Source organism: Danio rerio, chromosome 15 (assembly GCF_052040795.2).
Source record: "Danio rerio strain M-AB ecotype USA chromosome 15, GRCz13ab, whole genome shotgun sequence".
Taxonomy (NCBI): domain Eukaryota; kingdom Metazoa; phylum Chordata; class Actinopteri; order Cypriniformes; family Danionidae; genus Danio; species Danio rerio.
Genome location: NC_141035.1, coordinates 31,774,055 through 31,796,570, shown reverse-complemented (window position 1 = coordinate 31,796,570; position 22,516 = coordinate 31,774,055). Strand labels below are relative to the sequence as shown.

Sequence of the window (22,516 nt, the reverse complement as noted above, 5' to 3'; positions counted from 1 at the left end):
TTGAACAAAATCAAAAGAAAAAAAAAATGAGATTACAAAAACCAATGAGGGGTACGTTTCCGAAACCATCATTAGCCAACTAAGGTCACAAGTCCCGTTGTTACATACATAGTTTTTTGATTTAACATTTCCTAAATCTGTCGTTCCAATGAACATTCGCAAACTGCATTGCAAACTTGTACGCTTGCAACTACACCTCTAGAGCTGTAGTTAAGCATAGTTCCTGGTTGTGTTCAATTCCCAGTTATCCCCCCTATGCTCTATTCATTTATAACATTCTAACATTTAAACTCAGGATGATTAAGGAAAAAAGCATCTCTCTTAGGTGTTGTTTGCTTTCAAAGAAGCACATTTTTACAGTTTAGTTTTAGCGATCTTCATATTGACAATTGCAATCCCTTCAAAATGCACTTTGATGACATTTTGAACGCAGCCGTTAGCCGTGCCTCATGATGAAAGCTATGGGTGACTATTATTTAAAAGCCGAATTTACGTTACATCTCCAAAGCTTGTGAAAACAATAATATATAGCGTATGTTAATAGCTTCATTTAAAGTAAGTTATTTATCAAGAAATGTGTCTGTAGCCTTCTCTATGACATGGGCCTAGTGGTTAGAAAATTTCTGCAGTGGTTTGAATGTGTCAGTTGTAACTTTTCCAAAAACAAAAATGTAATTAAAAATAAATAAACAATATCCTACTTTATAATAAAATAATGATGATGATAATAATAGTAATAAAAAATAGCCTCCTGTAAATTACAACCATAAACAACTTCTATTATTTATATATGAGATTAGCGTGTTAGCCAAGTAGTTTTATGTTTTAGCATAGAATATGGAGTATTCCTAATAATATTTGTAAAGGAAACATAGGCCCTATACAGTATGTGCCGTTTACATATATTTCAGTTAATATTGAAAACAAGTGCATGTTTTAACTAAAACTAATATTGGATTTTTTTTTAAGTGCGTGTGTGTATGTAAACAACACAAATTTATACAAAAAATGATGGTCAATTTCTCTAAAGAAGTTGTTACTCCACCCCGTCTAGAGCATCATTGGAGGTTTTACGTTAAAACTAACGTGGTTTAAACGAATCTGTAACAGAGAAACTATGGTTTTGGGGAAACACTCGTCACTACAACATTCATTTCTCAAACGATGCATCGTACTATGATAGTTCAGCCACTGGTTATGTTGTTGTTTGGGAATTTCACCCCTGGTCGGTAAATACATTCCAACTACTATTATTGAAAATCTTCACATGTGCATTATAAATCCCGATTAAAAATCATGTGACGTTCACTAACAGTATACCGGTGCACAGATATTTTCTTAACAATATGCAAATAGTTAAAAAGGACTTTGCATTATGAATATATCAGGATGTCCTATCCCACTCTTGGAGGGTCCTGCAGAGTTGAGCTCCTGCTTGCCCCAACAGTGTAATCCTGAAGGCCATGCTTAACTAGTTCAGCTGTGTTTAATTAGGATCGGCTCTAAACCCTGCAGGATGGTGAACTCCCGGTCTTGCTTTGTTAAAATGAATTATCTTAACTCGATTATTGTTCTTTGACCACTATAAGAAGGAAATTCATGGATTGATTGATCTCTAAAAGTGTGAAGAAATAACACCCTGGACAAATGGATGTGATCTGCTCAAATATGCCAAACACATTTCCAACTAGACCAATAGCAAGAGTTTGGGGCATGGCTACTGCAGGCTGAGCCAGAGGGTGTTTAGCTGATGTGACACCATGACTGATGCATTAAATAGGAAAATTAATTGATTCATATGAAGATTAGGACTTGCAAAAATATGCAAAAACAGAAAGCAGGGTAAAATGAAAATAAATGTTGGTAGATTTCATTTGAGATGCTGAACTCTTGTTCCAAACTAGTTTGAGTTTCTTTCTTCTGTTAAACACAAAAAAAGATATTTTGAAGAATTTTGGAAACCAATGGGTTCCATAGTATTTATTTTCCTAATATGGATTTTAATGGGTAATAGTAACATTCCTAAAAATATACATCTTTGTGTTGGACAGAAAAAAAGGCACGACCACTTTGGGTGAGTAAATTCCCTTAAAAAAAAAAAAAAAAAAAAAAAAAAGTCTGGTTGGAATAAAGGGGTTTACAAAGATATGCTTTATTTCTATAATTCAGCTGGTGACACTAGTAGTGCAGAAACAGCATGCTTCACTTTAAGTTTTGGTATGTGTCAAAAACTGTTGTAAAAATTTCTAAGAGCCACAGTTGTCCTTAAATGAACTTCACTGTGAACAGAGCTGGTGCAAAAAAAAAAAATGACTCTAATAACCATTTAAACAGTCAAAACTAATCTCTGCATCCTTGCTTCATGTTTAAGTCCATTTAAATTGATTTCTTTCACAAAAATGGCCTCACTGCTCAAGGAAACACATGACTTCGTTTTGTTAAATGATTCTCATTGCATTTTTGCAGTCTAACAGACCCAAACCTTTTTTTGGACAGAGACCAAATCATTGGCTCAAGGGTAACTAAGAATGTTGCGTACAATAAATGTTATACCAAAGAGATTTGAGAGTGTGCGTGCGGGGAAAAACAGGGTTTTGGTGAAGAGAGGCAGGTTTTAGCTTTTAACTGCCATGAGAAAAAGTAAATTATGACAATTTGAGGGAACAGTGCCTCTAGATTTGCACAGTGAATATTTGCATTGCTAAAAGTTACAACATTAACAGAAAGGCAATCGCACGATCACTGAAAAGTTTGGGGCTGGTACAATTTTTAAATGTCTTTTGCTCACTAACAAGCATCATATTGATCAAAACTACAGAGTAAACCAGTTCTATTTTAACAGGTTAAAATGTAAAATATTTTAGTGTTTAAATGCTGAAATGCCAGCATCACCATTTCTGTCTTTAATTAAACATGATCCTTCAGAAATTATTGGAATGTCATTTTGATCATGATCAGTGGTATAAAATAAAGGTGCACTGCTTAATATTTTTGTGTAACCACAAAAAAGTTGTTTTAATAAACCTTTGATGAACGAAATGTTCAATAATCTGAGATATTCTCTTTCATTCACTGATGTAAAGCTGTTTTGAGTAGGGTTGTCACAATACCATTAATTTATGTTACAATACTATACCAGCTAAAATATTGTGATACCAAGTAGTATTGCGATACTGTAATTCATAACTCAAATCTATGAAACAATAAAAATGGTCAGAAATACTATTTTAAAATGTCATAATAGGTCTACTTGCATTTAATTCATAATTCCCTTATTTCTTAAAAAAAAAAAAAAAAAAAAAATATATATATATATATATATATATATATATATATATATATATATATATATATATATATATATATATATATATATATATATATATATATATATATATATATATATATATATTCTTTGCACATCACTTTACCAGCTATAGGTAAATGTGTTAAATAAATGCTATCTTTAGCTAAAAAAAAAAATGTCCTCACTGTCATAAATCCTTACTTGACTGGGTGCACATATGCAGTTATTGACACTTTATTTATTTCTTTATTTGTTTATTTCATATTTAATTGTTAAATAGTTAATGTTTTTATGTTACAGCAATTATACACACATAATACAGCATACATGAGTGGACAATACAAAGCTTTTGGCACAATCGGTCTCAGTCTATATGGAGTATGGCCTTTAAAAGTCCATATAATGGAGCTCATTGATTGTTTGAAATAAAAATACATGGCAATGTTTACCCTGTCATCTTGTTTTCCACCGTCATGTTCGACTTTTATGAAAATAAACCAATTATTTATAAACTTCACAAAAAATAGTGCAATTTCTTAATTAACCAATAAGGGCCAGGTAATATTGTTTGAAAGTTTGACAAAATATTTTAGATGTTGGGTCTTATTTGAAAAGAACGTGCAACAACTGCATATTTGATTATGAAATAAATGTTGTCCACTATTATAAATAGACTTTTTCCATAATCTAAAAAGTTATAAATGTTAAGAAAATATAGTTATAATACTTTGAATTTGTCCATGACAGGGTTGACAATTCAACATTTGTTTACTGTTTCTCTGCTTGCAGTTTTTTTATAAAAAAGTGCAAGAGCTTGACCAACATTACTTACAACCTAAAAATCTCTAACCTTTTTTTTTATTCTGACGTCTTAAAAGGCACTTGATAGTGATATTGACACATGTATTGTAGATGGACCGTTTACTACCATTTACAAACTACAGTGGCATCGCCAGTATTTTAGAGCCATATTATCACGACACTACCATAGTAGTACTGGTAAACCGTGTAACCCTAGTTGTGACACTATTGCTATAGCGCTTTTTCCAATGGAGATAAAGACTAATTAAATTAAATGGAATATTCTAAAGAAATTTATTTAAACAGGCAAAAAAAAATAATAATAATAATAAGGCATTTAGACTTTTAAGCAACTAGTTCAACTTACTATTTACTTATTATCACTTACTATCTACTTTCCCTTAAGTGGTTCCAAAGCTTCCAGTTTCTTTATTCTGTTGAACACAAAAAAAAAAAAAATTGTGAAGAGAGCTGAAAACCTGTAACCATTGACATCCATAGTAGGAAAACAAATGGAAGTCAATGGTTACTGGTTGCAGCCTTCTCCACAAAAAATGGAAGTCTTTCGGATGAGATATTAAACCGAGGTCCTGACTCTCTGTGGTCATTAAAAATCCCATGGCACTTCTCGTGAAAGAGTAGGGGTGTAACCCCGGTGTCCTGGCCAAAGTCCCTCTATCGGCCCTTACGATCATGGCCTCCCAATCATTCCCTGCCACCGCATTGGCTCTATCAGTGTCTCTCCACTCCACCAATAGCTGGTGTGTGGTGAGCGCACTGGCGTCGTTGTCCTGTGGCTGCCGTCGCATCATCCAAGTGGATGCTGCACACTGGTGGTAGTGTGGAGAGACCCCCCCCCTTATGATTGTGAAGCGCTTTGGGTGTATGGCCATACACAATAAATGCGCTATATAAATACACATTACATTACATTACAATATCATTTCTCTTTAACAGAAAAAAAAGATGTCCTTTTTAGTTTTGGCTGAACTATCCCTTTAAAGCAACTTTTGATCAATTTAATGCCTCCTTACTAGGGATGTAACGGTATTGTAAATACCGTCATACCGCAATATTAATTTTTTTCGATATTACCGAAGTCGCATGACTCGGTAAAGCTATAGGTCTTCTGAGAAAATTTGCTTAGGCGAATGAAGCGAACGGGAGGTAGCGAAAACAACAATACCCATCAGCCCATGCTTGACCATCATCCCTTGCGGTCTGTTGTCGCTACAGATCCAGTAATGCGGAAATGGAGTGTGCTGCTAGAAGCGGGGATGAAAAGAGCTGGAAAACTCTAAGGCCCCGTTTACATTAATGCGTTTTCGTTTGAAAACGCATAAGTTTTGCTACGGTTACGCCAACCGTCCACACTACGCCGGAGTTCTCGAGCGCCGAAAACGGAGCGTTTCGAAATGTGTGGATAATGTCTGTGTGGATAATGGAAAACGGAGACGTCTGAAAACGGAGGCGGGGCTGCAGACGTTCGCCTCTCTGATTGGGGCTTTTCCTGAATATTAAGTAGCCTAACACGCACAGTTCAGTCATGCATAATCTCCGTGTAAGTTCAGACTTCGCAAGTTTGATCAAGGCTGCAGTCTCTTCTTCTCAGTTTGATATGGAAAAGCAGACTATACCGAGGACACGGGTAAATCTTCAAAGGGAACAGTGTACTTTATAACTTCATTCACATCACCCTGGCTTCGTTGTTTCACTTTATCAACAATAAAATGTAAACATGATTTAAGGAAATGCCTATTTTCATTTTAATATTACCAACTTAGACAGCAGAAATGTTGAGGCGTCTTGCTGCATATATGAGCGTCATCTTCACTGTGTGGATATTTATAACAAAACGGAGCCGATAACAACTGCCTCCTTTCAATTTCAGTGAAAATACGAAACACACCCTCTCTCTTGCTGAATATCAGTTTTAATAATCGATAATGGCCATTATAAAAGTATAACATACAATAAGTTTATACATTATAGGAAATAAAGGCAAGCGATCAGTCAATATACAGAATGTAGGCTACGTGGTTACATTAATCATTAACTTATCTTTGCGCTCAGCCAAAACACGTTACCTGAGAACAAGTAATAGATTCCAATGACCAAAGTCAGGGAACATGTCGTTAGATAAAGACAACAAGATAAATGAAATATCCCGTTTAATAAATATAGTGAGATTAGATCCAGCGGGAGATGCTTGATGAGAAGTCCGACTAGCAGAGCTCTCATCTGTGTAGATGGGCTGAGTGTGATTAAATGTTGAATGTGATGAGTTTTCAACAATACTAAATTGAAACTTTATTGTTTTTACATGGTTTAATAATTTTTTGTTATTAAAATTGAAGTTCCTGTTTCAAAGCTTACAGATAGATGGCTAATTTGTATGTCATTGACACTTTTGGCACTTTTTTGGAGTATTTTCATAAGTTTTGTTTTTTCCTGTAAATGATTCAATAAATACCGTACCGTGACATTCATACCGAGGTATTACCGTACCGTGAAATTCTGATACCGTTACATCCCTACTCCTTACTGATTGATTATCTTCATACATTTTCAAAAAGTACTAACCCCAAATTTTTGAATGCCAGTGGATTTCAAACGTTTATTCATTAACCTGATAATATAACTAATGCCAAGCACAGTAAATCAAAATATCTTCTGCATACTGTAGGAAAACACTTTCTCACCGACTCAACTTTGTACAGCTGTTGTCCTCCAATGAGTCGGGGAGACAAAGCCTCTCCTGCTGCCTCTAGTGACAGAGAAGAACAAGACGATAATAGCTTGAGATTAACAAAGCCCTGCAGGGACTCCATTGTTTACCAGCTCTTTGGCACTGGTGCACATTACAAGCGCAATTATGTGCTGGGTGTGTCAAGAGGTGTAAACTGCGCCATCATAAAAAATCATGCATTCGCTACACATTAACAGACCCAGCTTTAAACCCCAGGTGATCTCAAAAATGCATTTTGTGAGGGGGCGAACGTGTCAATAATGTACCTGTGGGTCTTGGTGACGCTGCTGCAAGTGATGCTGGAGGTCACATGACTGGGACGAGTGAAGGTTGGCGCACGTGGGTCTCGGGGGATGATGCACGTTCTCCTGGTACTCGAAACCCTCCTCCTCCTTGTCTTCTTTTCCGGATGGTAGAGATGAAAAACTGGAGCGAGGCTATAAAGATTCACAGAAGCAACAAACACTTTAGATTGCCAAAAGCTGGGACGGCACAGTTCTCACTACATGTGACAGCCTCGCTATGCTACAAAAAGGCGCTTGTAAATCGAAAGAGACGGGGCTCCATTAACTAATAAGGTTCAAGGGGGCTTCTGTGGTTTTTGTGCTCACTCTCGTTCTTTGAGTCCTTTAATGGGACCGGCAGATCCGCGTCCACCTTGTTTCGCGTGACACATTACATGGGCGCTCTTGGCCCTTTTGCGGTGCCAGTTCCCCGCTATGTTTGTGCCCACAATTACGGCAGCCATTAAAGAGGCTGTTAGAGCGGCGAGTCTTTTTCCCATCCCTGTAAAGCTGCCAATTAGCCATGAGCGCTGAGAAATTACAAGAGGCTCTTTGAAATGGAAATGGCCTCTCTCGCTCGTCGAGGTTTTTTCAAGGCAGAGAAATCAGCCTCCGCATCAGAGAAGAGGATTCTCTTTCCCAGAAAAAAACAACAACAACGTCTGCCCCCCCTCCTTCAGACTTGATAGTTGAGCTTTTTAAGTCAAGAATCAAGATGGTGCAGAATCATTGAGACGGATTAATTAGCAGCACTGCTAAAAATATATTTTCCTAATGCCTCTAAATTAAGCTTTCGCTCACAGTGATGTTTAGAAATACAGAGATTGATGAATGACACATTGATGGGTCTTTAACAAGTCAATGTGGCATCTATGAACACGATGACCATAACAGAGATTGTTAGAACATGCACAGATTGCGATTGTTGGGGGAAATTTAGAGAAAATTTCTGTGTGCAATTACAGCAAGAACTCATTTAAGATTGCAGCACTAAATATAAAGTGATGAAGCTGAAATCTTATCAAGAACAAAATTGTTATGGAGTTATGAAGATGACTGAACCATACAGAGTAGATATAAACTGTGTAGAGGCAAACAAAACACATACACTTATGTTTTTGCAATTTAATCCAATGTATTATAGGTATTTTTTTTACCTTTTACAAATGACAAATTAAGATTAAAAAAACAACCTAGATGTGTCAAATTAAGTTTCACTCATGCAGTGGTTAAATCTAGTGATTCATCAAACTTTCAGCAGCCGAAAATAGCATTAGATAATAACATAGTGGTGCGCTGCCTAGCGAAGTTCAAATCGCTTGTTTCACTCTTCATCCAGCCGACATTGAGATGAAATGTTACATTTTATATTTTTGAAAAAGAGATGAATATTAAAAAAATTTATATATTAAATGTGTAATATATTTATTTGTTAAAATATAGTCAGTGAAACACTTTTCAGTGTTTATTAAACTCATTTAGTCATCGTCTGTTTCTTTTAAAGTCTTTAAATTTAATATTAAGCCTTGAAAGGCAAATACTTAATTTAATTCATAGGCCATATAATTCAATAAATACGATTCAATAATTCAAATAAAGCATAAAATGTCATAAATATTGACATATTAAATAGATAAAATTAACATCAGCACTGGAAAAATTTTTTTTAGCTCAGCCTTGTAAGCTCAATTTGAACAAGAAAAAAATGTTCATCCTAAAACATGAAATGTTACAGAAATCAAAATTTTACTCTCTCAAGCATCAACATATTGTTACAACACCAACTTATATATTTTTTTATTGTATTTCTTGAAAAGTAATGCTTCAATGAATTATCTGCCAGATAAAACCTTATAATTCCAAGCGGAAAATGACTATTCAGAATGAGAAGCTTCTATCTGCATTTACCGTGTTTTTTTTACTCAATTTGCAAGTGTAAGAAATTTGATTCATTTGCATTTAGAGAACCCTTAGAGTCTCTGTCAGGTTAATGTATGAAAGAGAACTGTTGCACACATATTGTTTGTTATATGGAATGCAAAAACTTAAGCTCAATATCTCAAAATCATTCAGAACGCAGATAGAACCTTATAATTCAAAGGTGACGATTAGTTTCTGATGCTTGCAATAATGCTATTGTGCTGTTATGGCAATGCTGGTAATAGGATGCAGCACTACTCCTTTATGGTCATAAAATGAAGTTATTTTACCAGCTTGAGTTTTTTTTTTAATCTATATAATTGAGCGCGCACACACACAAAAAACATATACACACACACACACACACACACACACACACACACACACACATATATATATACACATATATATATATATATATATATATATATATACACACATATATATTTATATATATATATATACACATATATATATATATATATATATATATATATATATATATATATATATATATATATATATATATATATATATATATATACACACATATATATTTATATATATATACACACATATATACATATATATATATACACACATATATACATATATATATATATACACACATATATATATATACACACATATATATATATATATATATATATACATATATATATATATATATATATATATATATATATATATATATATATATATATATATATATATATATATATATATATATATACACACACACACACAATTTATTTTTTTAATTTGATTTTTTACATGTTGTCATGTCACACCTGTTAAGGACAATGTGCTAAAGCCTGAAGAAAAGCACGACTGGAAGTTAGATTGAATTGCCTTATTTTATTCAAGGGTCTTGATAATCTTCTCGATTATATTATATTCTCAGTTATATATAACATTAATACAACACTAATCGAAAGTCTTAGATTTGTGTTAAAAATCATTACTTAAATGTATAATAACTTTAACACCAATCTAAGACTTTAAATACATGACTACATACCAGTTGCACAGGCAAAATGTTGTTATAATTTATATTTTATTTTTTAAATTTTAATTTTCAAAAATTACTTAAGTCAAAACTTAAGTAATAATAAATATAACTAAATAAAAAAATATAAAATATAAAAATAAAATAACATAAAATAAAATAAAAAAGTAATAAAAATTTATATAATTTTTAAAAATAAAATAAAAATAAAAAATAAATAAAAACTACATTTAAAAAAATTTAAAAAAAAGAAAATTAAATAATAATAAATAAATAAATAAAATAAATAAAAAATTATAAAATAAAAAATAATAAAAATAAATAAACATTTATAAACACTGTTTTTTAATGTCTGAAATAGAGCTTTTAAAATGGCATGATATTCCTGAAATTCCAAGACCCGTGGAAACCATTTCTTATAATTTGGTGCTCAAGAAATATTTATTAATAATGTTGAAAAATAAAAGTTTCTTTTTTTGTTTTGTGGAAACAGTCATGCATTTCTTCCAGCATTCTTTGATCAGATGCTTCTATTTTGAGCTTTTAAAAATTCTTCAATCTTTCTGACCTCAATATTCAGAATGGTAGCGCAAAACAGAGGACCTAAGTGAGGCCCTCCCTAATCACAAGGTCCAAGACAACATTCTTGGGCTGTGACAAACACATCCAAACTGTGTCACAACACTAAATAAAGTGTACCTGTGGATCATGCTCCGTCTGGATAGCTTTAGTGCACACTTGATGCGTCTGGCCAAGCCAAGCACTGATGCGCTCTGGGTCAAAAGTCAGCAGCTCAGGAGACCTAATTTCAGGTGTGGACGTCTGAAACTGACCAGCAAACTGAGGCCTGCCAGCTCTGATGACTGCATCCAAAACACACACAAACAACAGATTACACCATAAACAAATCCACTCTGAACTTTCCTTCCGATCAAACAAGATGAATACAAATATATACGTTTAATCCCTGAACACAAGCACCAAATTGTACGTTTTGAAATCGATCACAAACAAGATTTAAGGGGGCTGTTGGCCATTTTTCAAGGATATTAGAAAACGAGCCAAATTGAGAGCAGCTCTTCCATGATTATCGAGTGATTAAGCTGTGAGAGGAACACTGCCTACTGTGGATGGCATCAGGCACACGGACCAATCAGGAGCCATGGCTTTACCTGGCACTGGCGTCTGGGGTGGAGCTGCCCGATCTAAGCTCTTCTCATGGCCCTGAAAAACACACACTGCATTCAGCCTTCACCTACATTACACATGCATCTTTTCTATTGTCACTTTTATTTTCTGTATGTTTAGACGCTTTTATTTTGAGAATATGTATTGGGTAAATTTATTGTAAGGGCTAAATCTGATTAAACTAAAGCGTATATGTAATGGCTGTAGTTTGCTTCTGTTTATATACCTATGCACAGCCCATATATACTGTGTACAGAGAGCATGCAATACAGTGTATACACAGCTTGAACATGTGCATGTGCTACGTGTTTGCACTGCCCAGTTCGTCCACTGTGTAAAGACTGAACTGGGCTGCTGTTTTACAGTCAGAAAAAAAAAAAAAAAAAAAAACAACAAACTACTGAAGAAGACTGCAAAAAAACAATAGAGACCAGTACTGCTGAGTGCAAGTGTGAAGCATAACCGCCAACCCTCTTGTTTTATTCTGGATTCTCCCGTATTTCACAATTGTATCCCACCATCATCCCGTAAAGGTATTTTCCCATATTTTACCCATATTTTTAATCTTTTTATGAAGGGTGGCAATACACATTAAAGAGCTGATCCTTGCTATACGTAAACCATACCGCCGAACCACCAGGAGACACTCCTTGCTCTTAAATGTGAGTTTGTTATGTGCTTTTATTTTTTTAGGCACAAAAACACTTTGAAAGAAATATAATAAAATGACGAGATTCCCTTCCTTTCCATTACAGGTGCCGTTGCCCTCCTATGCAATCCTCAAAACAGTCAGTTTATGTAGTGGTGTGTGTGACTGTCAGACATGCTCCATAATGATGAATAGACACTGTTTCCTGAACAGATACTGTACACTCAATTTGGAGGGGAGCATAAGTGGACACTCTGGGTTTTGGGTGCATGTTTGAAAAGACATAACAACAACAACAACAACAACAACATGTCGACCTAGGTGGGTTTTCTTTTAAACAACATTTTTTATCTTGAATGAGCATAAACCGTTAGGAAAGCCATCAAATGGTTTCATTATGGATCTGTGCATTTTTAAAGTGACAGCTCTGTTATTTAATGCAACCAAGCAAAAAAATAAAAAATAAAATCTAAACGAAATTCATTTACTGCTTTTTAATCAGAAGGTTTAAATTATACAGTGAAGAAAAGGTTATTGAGATTTGATAACTTGATTCAATATCTTTATTATAGCTGTTTATTTTAATAGGCTAAACTTGAATTTATTTGAAGATTTTTGTAAGATACTGTTGTATCCTATGTAAATAATAATAATGCATAAAAATGCATATATTTTCAAGATGTGTTGTAAAAATGTAAAAAAAAAAAAATTATTATTTGGTGAAACAAATAAAACCAAAACACACACAGTTAAAGGCAAAATAATTAGCATTCCTGTTAATTTGTTAATTTTCACATATTTTCCAAGTGCCATTTGAGTAAATATTTAGTACATTTTTTTAAACATAATAGTTTTAATAACTGAATTATAATAATGAATTGCTTTTGTATTTGCCATGATGACTACAATATTTGACTAGTTATTTTGAGAAATACTAGTATTCAGAGTGCAATTTAAATGGGTTAATTCGGTTAAAGTTAGGTTAATTAGACAAGTCATCTGACAATAGTGCTTAGTTCTGTAGCCAACTGAGGGAAGGAAAAAAAAAAGTTTCTTAAGGGGTCTAATATTTATTAGATATATTTATTATAATAATTATTCAAATATATATGGTGGGAGAACACATTAAAATAAATGAACAAGAATGTCCTCCCGGCGAAAGAAATTTATTATATGAAATATTGTAGAAAAAAAAATGTCTTGCTCTGTTAAACAGGACATAGGACATTTTTGAAAAAATAAAATAAAATTCCATTTTCAAATACAGTGCTCAGGATAACAGAGTACACCCCATTTTGAAAATGAATATTTTTCTCCATTTCGCATTGAATGTATTTAATGGAAATTGGTGCATTTAACGAAACAGATATATTTAGTTACAATAATATTTTAGTCCCCAAACATATTCGGAAATTGAAAGATAATACAATCAAAGTCAAGCAAAATATTGGAAAAAAAATGACAACCTACAAAATTAACTAAATTTTTCATTTTAAATAAAAATTATATCATAAGTAAACTGTTAGATAAGCTCCCGATTTGGCTACAGTACTGACTAATCTAATGTATATACACAAATATAATATTGTATAGCTTCCTATTAAAAATATACATTTAAAAGATTTGTGAGGGGTGTACGTATATATGTTGAGTACTGTAAATAATGAGACTGTTCTTTAAAACAACAATTTTTCAGGTCCAGACAGCAATGTAAAAACAAATTACTACTTTTAATGCATTATATGAGGGTTAAATGTTCTAAAAAAAGTTATATCCAAACCCAGCTGTGTTAAAAAAAAAGCACCATCTACCAAACCCTGTCACCACAGGTTTGCATGTTACACCCTTGCATGCTATAACATGCGCAGGCACACGTGTATTTGCTTCTGTTCACCCAAACAAACACCCAGAGTACATGTCAGGCAGAAGAAAAAAAAAAGACCATGCAATCCTTTCATTTGCACTTTAATGACATTTTATTCCTGGACTGACTGTGTATGCAAATTCACGACGGGCCAAGACACTGCGGTCCACATTTTAATGTGTACTTCAATGTAACTAAACACAGATTACAGTAGAACCTGTGAGATGGACTTACTGGCTGTTTAATGCAGACTCTCTTCCTCAGGGGATTTTTGGCAGATTCATCTGTGCTAAAAACACCTGAGGGGATAAAAGAAGACACTGATGCTCCTGGTGGGTCAAAGATAAAGCCTTTGTGTTTTAGAGAGAGAGAGAAAAGCTGCAAGCATTCAAAAAGAATAAAAGGCGATGAAATGCACCAAACCCCACAGTCTTCAAACGGGGTCATGATTATTACATAATCTCTTGATTGTAATTCACACGTGAAGCATGAACGCCTCTGCAGTGGTTCACACCACATGCACATGAATACATAAACTAGGTGTTAATAAGCACAAACCGCTCTAGTTTCAATTTATCATTCATTCATTTGGGAATGCTATGTGGAAAGGAATCACTTAAGGACAGAAATGTATTAGTTTTAGTTCATATTTAACGATTCAGGACAACAGCAATAACAGACACTGATATTTGGTAGTAAAACGACAACAAACAAAGATTTATTAAATTACATGCACAATGCAATATTAATTTTCGCAATATTTTTGCAAAGACATCTATCATCGATTATCACTACTATCATTTTACTCTGCCACCCAACCTCATGCTCGCCGATGATGTGCAGGTAAAGCAAGTTTGCTATTGCGAATGTGCCGCAATACCAGTTGGAATCATCACATATTTAAATCGATTTTCAACCAGCTCACAGTGAATCGTTACACACCCATGTATCATAGAGCAGAATGACAAAGAAACCATACTATATATAGTATTTTTATTATATTAAAGTATAAAGTGATAAATGCAACATTAATTAGCATTGTACTATAAATGCACTTCATACTTATCAAATTGCGTAGGATTGCTTAAAAAAAGATAAACTCTTTACTACTATGTTGAAGCATTTATATCTTCATTTTACACAGCTTTACTTAAGTCTGTACTTTCATGCATACTGCATGTACACACGAGTTTCATTTACGCTTTAGTTTGTTCCGACAACACCATATTTTTGGTTAAAAAAAATATGAAAGATGACACTTCTTAGCATACAGGACTTTTACATCATTGATATATTTACCGCAAAAAATATCAGAAACTTGGAATGCACTAAATTATTGGCTGCCGAAAAAAATATATTGGTCAAAAATGCCAAAAAAGGGCTATGCTGTGCGGCAAAGTGAGCTTGTTTAGTAGTCACTGCTTAGTCTGAAGCAGCTTTCACACTGGATGCAGAAAGTGCTGCTCAGTGAAACCCATTCATTTCAATGGTTAAAAGCACAAGTATAATACTAAACACACCACATGAATACATAAACTAGGTGTTATTAAGCACAAACCTATCTTAATATTCACTTGGGAATTCTGTGTGAAAAGGAATCACTTAAGGAGAGAAATGTACTGTATTTCTTTTGGTTAAAATGTTTATAATTCAAGACAACTGCCGTAACAGACACAAATATTTGTACAATATTTGGTAGTAAAATGACAATAAACAAAAGGTTTCATTAAATTACATGCACAATGCACTATTCATTTTAGCATTATTTTTGCAAAGCTATAAAGAACCAATTTAAGAACACTAGTATTATATGTTATATCCAAGTGTTATAATTGAAAATAAATAATCAAATCTTAATTATTATTTCTTAATTTGTTATTTAAAATATTTATTTACATATTTGAATATAATATAATATAAATTAACTCAAATCAAAATAAAATAAAATAAGCATTGTATAATTATAATACTCCATTGAATGCATTTCCTCTTACTTTCTAAAATCAAGCTAAGAATAACTAATATGATTTATATTTATTGGCCTATATACCAGTCATGACCTCATAAATGTAAAATAATAAATAAATAAAAATTGAGAGTTATTGGTATGTAAACATTTCCATACATATTACTTCCCCAACTAGCATTTTAAGTTGACCATGAATAAGTAACTGAAGTTGTGTGACTGTGTGTTACACAGTCAATGACAAAAAGAGCGCTTAATACAATTAATATTATGTTAATTATTAACCATTTCATAAACACCTGGCCTTATTTTGCAAGAAATTATGAAGATTTTTTTTTTTCTTGGAGGAACTATTGTATCGTAGGGTCAGACTTTATTACCTGCAGCAGCACTGAAGGAGGACGAGTCAGTGTCATCATGAGAGATTGAACCGCCGATGTCCACTGAAGGGTCCCACTCCAGAACCAGCTGATCGTGACTGGACTGAGGAAAAGGAGCCATGATCTTTTCCATGAAGCCCTCGTCCTCCAGCAAACTCTCAGAGGGACAGCCGGAGTCAGGAGAGCACAGAGCCCAGTCCTCCTCAAACACCTGCACACATACACACCTGCAGTTACAGAAGCCCACTTTAATGTAAACAGGTTACTTCATGACAAGATTATTTAAAAAATATATACATCAATATTGTATGCTCGTCAAGGTTGTGTTTATTAGATTCAAATAATATAGCATAATATTAAAGTTAGAAAATGTCATTTATTTGTGTGATGCAAGGTTTAATTTTTGTCCAGAAATCATGCAAATATTATTTACTAGACGTAGATTTATTTATTTATTTTTTAAGATGTATTTGCAATGCCAATTAATAGTCATTTTGTGGCTGTTTAATGCTGGAGTTTAGTCATTCATTCATTCTCTTTTCAGCTTAGTCCCTTTATAATCTTGGGTCGCCACAGCAGAATGAATTGGAAACTTATCCAGCATATGTATATAAAGTGGATGCCCTTCTAGCCGCAACCCATCACTGGGAAACATCCATACACACTCATTCACACACCTACACTGCAAACAATTTAGTTTTTTCAATTTACCTGTACCCCATGTCTTTGGACCGTGGGGGAAACCGGTGCACACGGAGTGAACCCACATGAACACGTGGAGAACATGCAAACTCCACACAGAAATGCCAACTGACCCAGCCGAAGCTCGAACCAGCGACCTTCTTGCTGTGAGGCAATCATGCTACCCACTGCGCAACCGTGAAGCCCCAATGGAGCTTGTGTCATTCAATGATTACAGTGCTAATTAAGCCTGACTATCCATCCACCCAACCATCTCTATATTCATTCATCCATACATAATTCATCCATCCAACCATACATTTCTATATCCATCTATCTCTATAATCAACCCATCTCCAATTCCCTACCAAACCATCTCTAAATCCATCAATCCATCCATCTATACATCTCTATATCTATCCATCCATTCATCTATCTCTATATTCATCCATCCAATCATCCATTTCTATATCCATCCTTCTCTATCTATCCATCCATATATCCAATCCATCCATCCATCTCTATATCTTTCTATCTCTATATCATCCATCCATCTCTTTATCCATCCATCAATCCATCTCTATATTCATCCATCAGACCATCCATCTCTATATCCATCTATCCATCCATCTCTATATCATCCATCCATCCATGCATCTCTATATCTATCCATTATTATATCCATCCACCAATCCATCTCTATAGCCATCCATCCATCTATCCACATTTCCATCCATTTATATCCATCAATCCATCTCTATATCCATCGATCCATCCATCCATTTCTGATTATCAATCAATCTCTATATCCATCAATCAATCCATCTCTATATCATCCATCCATCTCTATATCTATCTATCCATCAATATCTATATCATCCATCCATCTCTATATCCATCCATTATTACATCCATTCATCAATCCATCTCTATAGCCATCCATCCATCCATCCATCCATCCATCCATCCATCCATAACACTTTTAGGGTTTGTCTTCTTTAAATCATGTTAAAACATACACATGCATTTTTTGCACAATTAAATTAACCAAATAATAAAAATCTTCTTATTTTTGACACCATTTGGTACAATATACATTACATCATTTGTGACCCTGGAAAACAAAAGTAAAAAAAACATTACATGGCTGGACATTATTGATTTAGCTTACTTGCCAAAAATAATTTAGGTATTGAAGATTATTTCGCATGGAAATATTTAGAAAATTTTCAGCTGTAAATAGACGAAACTTATTTTTGGACGAGTAATATGCACTAGAAACTTAATTTAGACAAACGTGATTATTATTGGATGTGAATATCAAGGATTCTTTGATTAGTTTCAACCCCTAGACTTTCAAAAAGCTGCATTTGGACTAAATATTGTCCTATCATATTCAGATAATGCACAAATCTAAATTTACAAAAAACAATTGCCACTTCTGTCTGGTTTTGTGGTCCACATTTTGCATTTAATAATACTGCAACTATGCAATGCAATTCCTTCATTTCGAAATGTGAAAACATCCTTCTGAATCAAATGCTTCACATTCTAGACATTGCATGCATCTATGGAAAATATTCATCAAGACATCTGGCGTGGGACTCTCTGAACGTCCTATTTCCCACTTTAGCATAAAGAATATAAGCATGCAACATTTTTAGCATGTCTTTACGTGATCCACATGGACCTAAAGAGACAAAAGGCTCACAGAAGGAAGTTGTTCAAATGGACAGTACACGTATTGTACAGTGGCTGCTTGGCTACGACACAACTATTCAGGCTATTCAGAGGACGCATTCATGACTTTTCTGCCAGAACGCATGAAGCTGGATGCTCGGGTAGCTTTCCCTTGGGATAATTGTACAGAAAAAAATGCAACAGCCCTGCTCAGAGCGAGTGAACTTAAGATGCCATGAATTAAATGATCAAATAAAAAGTTATCAGAGTGACTCTTGATGGTTTCATAGTCGATTGTGCACATGGTGTGTGTGTGTGATAATTCTGATCTATGGAGGATTGACCATAAACAGATGTGCTGCTGACGAAATATAAGCCGCTCGGTTGGCAAATGAGTTAACGATTACACGCATCTTGATTTCATTTCATTATAATGGAGCAATTGAATTAGACACGAGGTTAGTAAAGACTATGAAACTTTCTTCACACCTGGAGAGAAGTTATTCTGGTTTGTGCATGGATTAGGGACGGGTGATATCTCATGGTTTGCAATGTACAGCAAAACGACAAGAATTAGCACAATAATACCGATAAAATATGAAATTTGGCTTGAACGGGGATACGTAGTGTATAACAATTAGGTCTATGTAATGAATACATTTAAGCACTTGTACCAAAGACTTTTGTATGTTTACGAGTATAATTACAATCAATACATTTAAAGAGTTTAGATGCAAAACCCTCGAAACCCATCAGAACTTTTTTCTTGTAAATGAGCGTTTTCTATCAGGCTCTACTGATTAGGTTCAGCAGTTTCATTTTATATCTAATGATAAGGTTATTAGCTGGTAAATAAAATAGCTTTTTTTTCATAAATGTCACTTTAGACAATTCTTTGTTAAAGCTAAATCTACTTGTGTTTTTTTTTCCAAAAACCTCTAACTACAATGTCTTGTCCCAATAGGTGGATTTAACTGACAAATCACTAAAGACGCAATTAGAATTATTTCACCAAACACATTACACAAAACACCTAAAATTAAAAATACATAAATCTGTCAAGCAAGCGGCCGTTCATTCCGCTGTGGCAAACCTTGATAAATCAGGGACTAAGCCGGAGGAAAATGAATAAATGAAATCCGTCAAGTAAGTGCATAAGGTCAATGACATTAAAATTGACATTAATAAAATCCTAACGATCTATTGTCATTCTGATATTTGGGATTTAGATTTAATGCAACTATAACAATGTCAAAATTGATAACATTACAAACTAAGCTTGTTAGATTCAAAATATGTAGTGTAAAATGTACAGTGCAAAATATTCTGATAAAAACATTTTAAAGTGTGTAAATATTAATATAAAGAGAACAAAAACATATTCCCCTTGCCCACAGCTATCATCACATACTATGTGCAAAATGCAAATAATATAAAAATCATTAATTCAAATTTTTTGGTGTACTGCAAGTGGAACGGAGCAAAACCTTGAGAAAAATCAATATCTGTGCAATGTCCATTAATATAAAAAGCTTATCAGACATATAAAATAAAGCAATATATAAACCATATATAGTTTTATAAATAGTATTTATCACTAAAAAATCTTTTGCATCTGAACTCTTCATTTTCTGAAATTGCTTGAAATAACTTCTTTGTTTGACTAGATGTTGTCTCATATAGCAAAATGACAAAGAAGTCATACTACACATAGTATTCTATAAAGTTATAAATAATAAATTGATTAGCTTTGTATTATAAATGCACTTCATTCTTATTAAAATGTGTAGGATGGCTTGAAAACACAGATAAAAATACTGCTATGTTTAAGCATTTAAACGTTTTACACAGCTTTATTGAAGTCTTTTGACATGCATATGTGCACTCAATAAGTTTCATTTGTCCTCTAAGCTTTAGTTTGTTCTCATACCACCTTATTTTTGTTAAAAATAAAATAAAATAGGAAAGATGCCACTTCTAAGGATACAGGACTTTTTTTGTCTCTGCGAATACATATGAATGTCATCATTGATGATATTGCATTAAATTCCAAAAACTTGCGATGGACCAAATTTTTGGCTGCCAAAATTCTTTTAAAATTGGTTGAAAATGGCAAAAAAGGGCTATGCTGTGCTGCAAAATACACTGGTTTAGTAGTCACTGCTCAGTCTGAAGCTGCTTTCACGTGTGCTGCTCAGTAAAACCCTTTCATTTCAATGGTTACGGCGAAAAAGCAAACAAACTGTATCGTCGACTAGTTTGTGCACACGGTGTTCAAAGATTCAAAAGAGCTGAATATTCTGGTCCATAAACACAGGTTCTACATGATTTCTTAATATTATTCAACAAAATAGTTAACAATAACTAATTATCAGCTGTATATAGAGTTTTCAGTTTCACCCCAGAATTTTCATTTCCATGCATCTCTATCAGAAACTATGGTGAAATGCCTGCAAGTCCATTGATATATTGATATAAGGGTGGATATCTACCAGTCTCATGCTGAGCAGGCGGGTGTGCAGGCGTCCGAGGGCCTGAAAGACATGTGTGCAGTGAAGCAGGAGCTCCTGAAGCTGGCTCTCGATGGCTTGAGCGTCTGCTGGCTCGCTCCTCTGGATCAGCTCTTCTCCTCGCTGGAGCAGATCATTCAGTCGACCTGCGCTCTCTCCAACTGCCTCCTGAAAGCCCTGAGAGACAAATAAACATGCTTCATTACCTTACACATACAACATCTTAAAGATCAGAGCTAGGGTGAAGAAACAAAACCTGGACATGTATTATGTAACTGGTATGTGCTTCTTTGACCAGACTAGAATACAAATTTTGATGTTAATAAGTCATTGAAAACAAGCTTTTTTATATAAAGACATCAACAGCCTACATCTTTTACAGTCATAATTTAAGCAGAAAGAAACAACAACAGAACCACTGAAGACAGCAGGAACTAATTTAGCGTGTTCAGACAGGTGTCATTTTGATTTTTTCACAACATATTATGGATTGATATGGTAAAATGTATTTATTTTACTTTTAGTTTATTATTAGATAATATATATTAGTAATTTATTTAAAATAATGGCCATTTGCTTTATTAGCAGTTATTTACATTTATTACGATTTAAATTGCAATATCTTAAGCTGATACAGTAATAATTTATAATTTAATAAATTTAATTTAATATTTTAATACTTAATTAATTTAGATTATAACAAAATATTAAACAATAGTTCATTTGTTAACATGATATTCATTTTAATAAGCATTTAGTTTTAATTAGATTTTATTTATTTATTTTAATTAATTTATTTTAATTTATTCTTTTTATTTATTGGTTTAAATAGAATAAATAAATAAATATTTACTTATTTTAATTGTATTTGTTTATTTTTAGAAATAAAATCAATAAAATAAATAAACAAACTATTTTAATTTTATATTTTATTATAAATTATAAACAAAAACAAAATAAATAAATAAACAAATATAAATTTTATTTGTAGTTTGTTTATTTTAAAAATAAAAAGAATAAAATAAAAATAAATAAATAAATACTATTTCTATTTATTTTATTATTTTATAATTTAACAAATATTTATTTTATTTATTTTAATTAATTTATTTATTAATTTACTTTTATTTATTTTATTTATTAATAAAAACAAATACTTTATTTATTTCACTTATTTCTAAATAAATAAATAAATAACATTATAATTGATGTGCCTGGACACAAAAACGATGACACTATGAAAGTATTGTCATAGCCTTTTATAAATATATATACACACATAAACATGTAGTCTTGACAGAAACCTAACACTGTAAAATTTCTGTACCTCAATTATTTTTAATGATCTTTTATACACTTATTACAAGGACAATGTTTGAAATGGAAAGTGGTGCTTAAGCTTAAAACCACCTTTTGCTTTTGTTTGTGTTTTTGTTTCTTAACCTGCAACTCAGGGGTTAAAAACCTGCACCTGTACCCCATAAACCAGACAAGCCAGATGCCAAGC

At 33.1% G+C, this 22,516-nt stretch overlaps 1 protein-coding gene across 3 annotated transcripts in view; it reads right to left on the bottom strand.

Annotated features, from left to right (window-relative positions):
- The window catches only part of si:ch211-137a8.2, a 47,373-nt gene that overhangs the window by 1,750 nt on the left and 23,107 nt on the right, over window positions 1-22,516 (bottom strand). For all 3 annotated transcript variants that reach the window (NM_001328091.1, XM_087283332.1, XM_087283331.1), the window contains exons 6-12: window positions 20,992-21,186; window positions 16,139-16,349; window positions 14,027-14,091; window positions 11,264-11,315; window positions 10,791-10,954; window positions 7,124-7,294; window positions 6,811-6,875 (exon numbers count right to left, since the gene is read on the bottom strand). In NM_001328091.1, the coding sequence (NP_001315020.1) occupies window positions 6,811-6,875; window positions 7,124-7,294; window positions 10,791-10,954; window positions 11,264-11,315; window positions 14,027-14,091; window positions 16,139-16,349; window positions 20,992-21,186 (923 nt within the window). The remainder of the gene's footprint in view (window positions 1-6,810; window positions 6,876-7,123; window positions 7,295-10,790; window positions 10,955-11,263; window positions 11,316-14,026; window positions 14,092-16,138; window positions 16,350-20,991; window positions 21,187-22,516) is intronic.